At 35.5% G+C, this 9,027-nt stretch overlaps 1 protein-coding gene across 1 annotated transcript; it reads right to left on the bottom strand.

Moving 5' to 3' along the window:
* Nucleotides 1–19: 19 nt before the first annotated feature.
* LOC134278706 (nuclear pore membrane glycoprotein 210-like) lies at nucleotides 20–8,314 on the bottom strand (the record flags this gene model as incomplete). Its single annotated transcript, XM_062760999.1, has 12 exons — nucleotides 8,108–8,314; nucleotides 6,441–6,577; nucleotides 6,192–6,323; nucleotides 5,812–5,905; nucleotides 3,378–3,528; nucleotides 2,889–3,018; nucleotides 1,745–1,873; nucleotides 1,352–1,524; nucleotides 1,069–1,209; nucleotides 590–730; nucleotides 282–434; nucleotides 20–109 (listed from the first exon to the last, which is right to left on the bottom strand). Coding segments are annotated over exons 1-12 (1,668 nt in total), but the record flags the coding sequence as incomplete, so codon positions are not given.
* Between the last annotated feature and the right edge of the window lie 713 nt (nucleotides 8,315–9,027).

Genomic DNA, 9,027 nt, shown 5'->3' with positions numbered 1-9,027 from the left:
ACCTTGGTGGCGCCCGAACACAGAGAGGGGCATATCTTAGCTCTGACCCCACCTCGGCCTCCACATGCTTCGGGACAAACTTCATGTCTTCTGGGGGCAATACATACACCTAAAATACACAAAGTATTAGACTTTCTGTCACTAATTTTTGTTTTAATATGTGTACTTCTAGATAAAATTTTCACAAATTAAAGCCAAACTTGACTATGTTCTGAATAAAAAAATCTTGTATCTTTAAGTCTCTATCCATTAGACCCCAGTACTATCTCTCCCTTATATACCTTGGCTGTCCCTGTGTGAACCCTGTTCTTGGCGTCAGCGGCTGTGATGGTGGCCTCTCCCCGTTTTCCGGTTGTTATCTCCCCTCTGACGCTGACGGTGGTGGTCTCCACGTTAGAAGAGCTCCACACATACTCCCCACTTCCTCCCTTTACCTGTCACATGACAAAGGTAAATCTTAATGTTAGAAGCTTGTGGGAAAATTTAATCAGAGGCAATTCTGACTATTTAAAGCTTAAAGTATAATCAAACATAACATTCAGTCTGCATTGAAATGAATCTGTGTACAGACAATTCTTTGTTTTGCTACCTGTAATCTGTACTGGTGACTTGTGGGTGAGTGGGGGTCCCAGGGAAAGTAGAGGGTCTCAGGTCTCACTCGAATTGGGTCAAAAATCTCCACTGAACGGGAGCCTTTTACAGTAGGGTTAACTTCTATCTCTGTACCGTCCTACAGTAAAATACACATCATAATCTCTTCATCACAGGATCAAGTCAATACAGTGAAATATCAACCCTCAGTAATACATGATGTTGACTTTATGACATTTTATGAAGTGATTTTTGGTTAAATTATCAACTTTATTTTTCTTTATAGGAACAAACAATGTCATGTCACATAAAATTGAAAGTTATCCTACATGTCCATACAGTCAAACATCTTCCCTTGAAAGTTGCTAAAGAAAGGCTAGACTCTCTATAGTCTGTCCTCTGTCTGTTTCTTTTTAAACAACTTTTCTTTATTCATCGAATAAAAACTTGCAGTTTATTATGGATATAATTCACCACCTCTTGTACAATGGCTTTCAAGACTCCTTCAATGCTGGTTTTCCCTGGCTTCAGTGTGTACACGTGGTGATAAGTCCCGTTCTTAGTGGAGAATCTCACATCAAAGTATTCTTTAGGAAACAAGGCCCTCAGTATAACATTCTACAAACATTAAGTATTGTTTCATTGTTGAATGAAACATTTCTATAAAACATGGCTATTTTTATCATTCAGCTCACACTTACATCAGATGGGTGGATTTTGTGGCTGTTTTTATTGTACAATTCTATAATGGTGTACTTACATCAGATGGGTAGATTTTGTGACTGTTTTTATCATACAGCTCAATGACAATGGTGTACTCTTTCTCAGTCTCCAGGACCCACTTCTTGTCCGGCAGGACCACAAACCCGAGGTAGCTAGGGGCCACAACGTACAACATGGCACTTGGTTTAACAAGGGCATCCTGCTTAAGATCTCAGAACTGTTAAGGAATCATATACTTTCTGGGGTTCAACTCAACTTTAAAATTGGAACTAAACTTTTGAACTAAATCATGAATTCATCAAAAAACTAATTATTATTGCACCTTGCGAGTTTAATTCAAAATAGTTTGAAAAACAAGAATTTTGGTATAAATAGAAATAAAACTATTGATGTAGTGGGTCAGAGCTGGAAGTAAGCAGAACAAGGATACTTCTGTCTGTCAGCACGATCTCCGTGGAGCCGATTTCCTGTCCTGTTGCTATGGAGGTTTTCGCGTCTAAGTTACAAACACCGTCATCCTGTACCTCCAGGAAGAACTGGGAGGAAGGCAGCGAGATTTCTGTCAAAAACAAAAATAGTATCTTATAGATAAATAATGTCACCTAGGTATCTGATAAGAAGGCAGGGAAATTTTTGTGAAAAACAAAACAGGTATATCTTGTAGAGAAATAATGATGCCTCAGTATCTGTAAGGGCAGCAAAGAAATCTCGCACATCGAAAATACATATATTTTTACTAATATTAAGGAGGCTAGGGGTCAACAAATTATTTTTTTTTATTAACCACCAGATATACCATAAATTTTGGGATATGATATCTTTTGCTAAGAAGAATTTCATAAATTTTAGTTTTAAAATTTGATCATTTTGTTATATCTTTATATGGAGCTCTTCTCCTAAAGGAGATCAAAATAGTCTAAAAATGGCCAAAACCACCAAGCCTCTTTAATGTTGGGCAAGAACAAACACAGATATTAACTTTTTACTGCTCATCTATCATAAAGCTCTGTTTGATCAGCTTTACCGCATATTTTAGGTTATCTAAATTTAATTCTCTGGTTCTCAGGCCAATTTTCTCCAAAAAAGATGCGGGAGGGCGGCATTTATCATTTTACAATTAAGTAGATGAGGGAGGTATTTTTTTAATTTGAATTTTCGAATTTTCTTTAAAATAAAGATATTTTTTTATTCACAGATATACATGTACTTTCCATTTCTTTTCAAAGGGTGTGCTTTATCCATTGCTTATCAGCGTGTGAACATCCTTTTTGCAAATGGCTACCGGAAGTGATATTTGAGTATTAAACTACGAAAAAAAGGACAGAACTTTTTTTCCGGATTGATCTCTGCAATACCAACCTTTTATTTTATCAAAAATACAATAAAATTAGTGATGCGGCTACCTCTAAACGGATGCACGTGGGCCGGAGAACCAGAATTTTAATTTTAGGTAGCCTTAATTGTGGCGTGTTTTACATGTATTGTGGCATGTTTTCTTACCTATCATTGAGCTGTTCGATCAGCTTTACTGCATATTTTATTGTGGCGTGTTTTATTGTGGTGTGTTTTCTCACCTATCATTGAGCTCTGTTTGATCAGCTTTACTGCATATTTTATCGTGGCGTGTTTTAAGATGTAAGCCTCTGCAGGACTGATGATTAAGTTGGCCACCACTACTAACTTCACAACTGGTGATTTTACGTCCTAAAACAAAAATATATTTATGTTAAAAGATTACAGATACTTATAGAAGTTATCTTTTGAATTTTGGTTTATTACTCCTATTATTTTCTGTGAGCAGAAAATATATGCTTAACTTAATTACAATATACAAGCACAAAAAACACCAATTGGTACCAATAGCAGCCAATGTAAATATATTTGAACCCACTAGAAATAAGTTTGATAGTTTGCTGTAGAATACACCAGACCTTGTATGCCAGCTTTAACGAGTGCGCTCCCTACCTTGTATGCCCTGTCTCTGATGCGAGTTTTAATGAGTACACTCCCCTACCTTGTATGCCCTGTCTCTGATGCGAGCTTTAACGAGTACACTCCCCTACCTTGTATGCCCCGTCCCTGATGCGAGCTTTAACGAGTGCGCTCCCAGTCCTCATCCCCTCCACCAGGATCAGATCTCCCTGTAGACCCTTGGCCTCCAGCTGCTGTATGTGATTAGGCATCACATAGTGAGACTCAGTAAACTTGGTGATTCTGAAAAATTAGAGGCCTTATAAGTTATACCCACTTATAGGTACTGAACACAATGAATTTAATGTACAGCATGAAAAAAAAAAACATGTATTCTGATGGCTAAAATTGTCCAAATTAATGACAACAGACCAAATTAATGGAGAGTGTCAGTTTACTGATAAAATTCTCAGCAGTTTTCACAAAGAGAATAGCTGGATGATTTCCTTATAAACTTACGGATTAGCCGAAGAACTGTAGCTTGCTAGTCTGAAAAACTTAGGATGGATGACCAGAGAGCTACAGTGCCATCCATTGAAAAAAAAGGTGTAACTATTGCAAACAAAAATTTGTTCTGTATCTTCATTTATTTCTCCATGAATGTTAGTATTAAGGTGTTTATAAATCCGTGAATTGAAGAAACAGTGAATAATTTTTCAATAATTTCCATGTTTTATTCCGAAATTTGAGAAAAAGACTACGATAGATTTATATACATGTACGTGCAGTACATGGTCATTTCAGTAATTACAAGTAGCACCGCACTTGTCATATGATTATTTTAATTATCACGCTTTAATTTAATTAAAATTAATCGGCTGATAATAACCTGGTATTTGTTAAAAAGCTGTTTTAATGGCCAGCGCTACACGTTTCTTCAACCAAAACACGTGGGCCTTGGGTTTTGATTACCCGTGCGTAATTAATGTTACCACGTGTATTTGTTACCTGCATTATCGTGCATATTAGTTTTTATCGACATTTCGGTTTTAAAAAAATATTTAAATAACTATCGAACTTACTGAAGATGTGGAAGGATATTTTTTCGTCGTCCTACATTAACACATTTATTACCGTCCAGTGGTTATTCGCCGCGTTGTATTAAAGATCTTGGGTGTGCATGCACTCATCGTAATAGCATATAGGAAAGTAATTTGACGTTTATTAGTCAAGGACTTTTGATAACTGCACTTGTTTTAATTAATTGTCAATTATTTATTTAATCGAACTATTTTATATAAATCTACGCTCTTGTTTTTGAGATAAAGACAACGTGTCATTTACATGTAGCTATGGTATGGATAAAACAGACGTAGAAAAGGGAGGTAACTTTTTTAATATACAAATTCCGCGAATTCAAGAAACCGCGATCGTGTCAGATAAGAGAAAAACGTGAAAATTACAACCCGTGAAATTAATCCCCTATACAGTAATACGTTAGGAGCACACTAGGGCTGGGATGATACAACTTTTTCTATATCGATACTAACACGATATTTGAGCCACAAAACGATATGTATCACGATATGTTTAACTGCCTATAAAATCTTTTTTTGCATTGAAATAAACAATTATTTCTTTGCAAATGAGAATAATTTATTCAAAATAGTTGTTCATATGTTGTAAAACAAAAATATTTTACTCAAGTGTTGTTAATTATTATTTATTTCATATCTACATGTATATTTAGGCTATCTAAATTTAATTCCCTGGTTCTCAGGCCAATTTTCTCCAAAACAGATGCGGGAGGGCGGCGATTTATTTTTCATTTTATTGGCAATAAAGTAGATGAGGGAGGTATTTTTTTAAATTTTAATTTCCGAATTTTCTTTAAGATAATTTTTTTAATCACAGATATACTTTCCATTTCTGGTCAAAATTTCTGCTATATCCATTGCTTAACAGCGTGTAAACATCGTAGGTAATGTCCTCGAATGTATTTTCAAACGAAGTAGCCAAAATCTCATTGTAAATGGCTACCGGAAGTGATATTTGAATACTAAACTACGAAACAAATGAGGTCGGAAATTTTTTTCCCGGATTGGTCTCCGCAATATCAACTTTTTATTTTATTAAAAATACAATAAAATCGGCAATGCGGCAACCTCAAAACAGATGCGCGCGGGCCTGAGAACCAAGATTTCAATTTTATATGGCCTTATATTTAACTTATTTTTTTTATATATTAAACCCCAAATGTTAGATAAACAATGAAAAACAGAAGTAAGATTTTTTGGGGCGATATTTCGATATTTCTTCAAATGTATCGATATGTGTATCGTCCTCACATATATCACAATATATCGATATATCGTCCCAGTCCTAGAGCACACAGATATTTTGAGATGACAGCTGAATCTATGGAGAAAATAAATCAAGAAATTGGACATTTTGGGGCCCAATGAATGGCATTGAAGCTCTGTTATACTATCCAATTTTTTTCAGACCAGCAAGCTATAGATGTAAATCCACTGACAGACATACCAGTCAGTTATAGATTTCTATCTACACTACAGACAGACAAACCTGAGGATTTCCACCATCTCCTCCCGCTGGGTACTTGTGTCGGGGAGTAAACTCCACTCAAACTCCAATCCAGCCAAACTAGAAAACACATTTCCTACAACAAGCACAAAATTCTTTTTTACACTTGAAAAAAATTTTGATTTTTTCTTTAACCTTCCATACAATTTGCAATTGCAGCCAAAAACATTAATAAAACTGTGAAGGTTTAAGAACTGTTAGAAAATGTTTTACTACTGGTCAAAAGTCAGTTAAAAAAGAATACAAATCAAAGTCATCCTTCAAGACCTTTAAGTCCTGTCAATAAAGTTACCATAATTAAGTAGGCTTCTTAACAATCAACTCTACCTTTTTCCTATTCTTATCTTAACAATTATGTCTACCTTCTTCATCATATCCTTTAATTATGAGCTCCTCTGGCGAGTCTTCTAGATACAATAATCGTGTGGTGGTCTCGATCTCAAATCGCGATATCGCCTCCACAATCACAATGCAACGAAGTACTTCTCCAGTTACTGTTAAAAAAAAAACCACAATCACTTTCTAATCTGAATCTGTGATAAAAATGAATACAGGTGTATTTATCATACTTATAAGAGTGATCAATTCTTTTTTTTCGTTTTAGACATCACCTTTATTTTCAGCGAGCACCATGGAGGTTTTCCTGTAGGGTGACTTAGACACTGCGGAAATGACGGCCGAGAACGCGCACTCTCCATCCGTACTGTTAACCAGCTGAATCATGGCCACTTCCTGCTGAGTGGACTGCCTGTAAGAGTGGTACAGAATTACTGGCGACAATATAGTAGGTAACTTTACACAGGGTAATATTTGCCCCTTTTTATTTTCACCCCTTTCACCCTCGTTACAAGTGGGCGAATTCAAAACGGGGTGAATTCAAAGAACACAGTATGAATTCTTAAACAGAACCGTGACTGGGTGAATTTAAAACGGGGCAAAAATGTTAACAAGTGTAAAAGGGTGAAAATAACATGGGTTGAAAATAACCCTGCATACAGTATGTTCAATATGCACAAGGATCAGATCTAATTGCAGGAGAATATCTGCAGTTATCTTGAATATAATGTTCTTGTAGAGAAATTAAAAAAAGAAATTCTAATTTCATCTAATCTCACTAGGTTTCTCGTGAGATCTTGGAAGTGCAACTAAATATCGAAGTCATATTCTGAACTGTTTTATGCAGTATGAAGTTCAAAGAGGTGTATCAAAGTCGAAGTGCAAGCTATGAAATTTTTCATTATATGCAACTGTGCTTGTTACAGTGGTTCGCTGGTCCAACCTTGAAATATTGGTCTTAAGTACAAAATATGTCTAGTCAGTCACATACATTTATGACTTTTAATCTTTTTCTTAATTTTGAAAAAATGCTTGAATGTGAGAAACTGTTATACATTGATAGTGTGGACATAAGAAGGGCAAGTGCAGATACCTATTCAGGTTATTTTAAATTCTGAACACTTCAAACCGCATGCAACATTTGGCATGTCTAGACTCTATCATCATATCATTTAATGACAGCATAAGAAACTTGAAAGGATAATGCCAAAAAAAAATTAAATCAGATCAAAGACTACGTGTAGGTCCAAATTTTCTCTTGGTCCAGGCATTGTTGTTAGAGCTAGCAGTGCAAGCTGTGCCTTGCTGCACTTCACTGCACTTGCTTTTAAATGGTTATAGCGAGCACAGAGAGTTCAATAGACTAAAGTGTAAGAACAGAGGAAATTCGGAATAAAATCTGTACATATGTCATGCAAAATTTTGTTTGAAACCTTCTCAGAATTCCTTTGCTACCAGGATTCCATATAAATAAAATAAATAACATAAAAGGGTTCAGTTTGTAGAAGTCATAAAAGAAACAAAAAATACTCTACAATGTTTTTTGTCAAAATTGTTTAGTTTCAACCAGACACTCGGCTATTTCCATAAACCCTGACGAGCTCCGATATGTCACAGTCGAGATGTCTGGTGCAACTTGATGTTTGAAGTGGTGGATCGATGTTTCAAGTGTATTTTTTTATGGTACAATTGCACTTGCCCCAACGGTCACACCCTTAAACATATTATCAAGCTATTTTGAATAGCTTAATTAGTGATATTCAGTCCATACTATGTAAAGAGATTATGCTGGACCTCTGGTATGCTTTATCATCATGACATGGTTCAAGTTTTATTTGCAGCATTACTTGACTTAACAAACTCCAATAAGATAGAAGGACATTTTCATAGGGGGGGGGGGGGGGTAAGAAATAATCACTATGGCTTGACAACCGCGACCTACCATGTGTAACAACTGTCTGGAAGTCTAGCTTCTTCTCTCGATAAATTGATTTTCAAAGTGAAATTTGTGATGACAGAGCTATGGTATGGCAGTAGAATCTTAGGGTCACTCAGTCTTGCTGAGTTTATGACAATCACTGCGGCAGTCAGTAAAATAAATAAACACAAAATAGTGTTTTGGTTTATCTTTGCCGCCATTCTGTAGATGAATGGGGGCTGCCATGAAATTAATCTCTAAACAAAATGTGTATCATATTTCAAAACGATTTAAAAATTCTAAATACAAAAAATTAATTTTGGTTCAATAAATATGAAATATTTTAGAACATATATTAAAGAATATGTATTCTATTTAATTACAAATTATTTGAATTTGTTTAGAGACTATAAAGCACTGACGAAATTTCCCGGATGACACCCCGCCATATTTGTTTATGAACCACTTAGCTTCCTGGACAAGTCGACTGAAATAGTATCTATGGTGGTTTTTTATTAACGTAGATCGTCAAGAAAGCCTCCAAAATGGCGAGTGATTTTGACCCAGAGGATAAATACAGGTATTTATTTGTGAGTCAGAAGGAAACTCGAATTAGACAGCCCCTCCTATAAAAAAAAAGTCCATCATAATAGTAATACAGAAGATTGATAGATATATTGCCTTTCTGAATTTATGTGAAACACAAAAAGACACCTTTTATGGGCTTTGAGCTATAAACAAAATAAAAACAAATAGAGAATTATGACTGTCCATTGTCTAGTGCCAGCACAATTCTGACCAGGGTAACTGTGCTGGTATTCCAGTAATGTTATGACTCAGAACTTTAAAAACTTGTGAATGACATAATTGTTAATGACTTTAATGTGCAGTTGACTTTTCCTGTTATAAGACTACCTAGAGGACCTGTTACTTTTATGTGGAAA

Source organism: Saccostrea cucullata, unplaced genomic scaffold, assembly GCF_032062105.1.
Source record: "Saccostrea cucullata isolate Sc308-1 unplaced genomic scaffold, CSIRO_AGI_Scuc_v1 ctg12273, whole genome shotgun sequence".
Classification (NCBI taxonomy): domain Eukaryota; kingdom Metazoa; phylum Mollusca; class Bivalvia; order Ostreida; family Ostreidae; genus Saccostrea; species Saccostrea cuccullata.
This window is presented reverse-complemented; position numbering and strand designations above follow the sequence as displayed.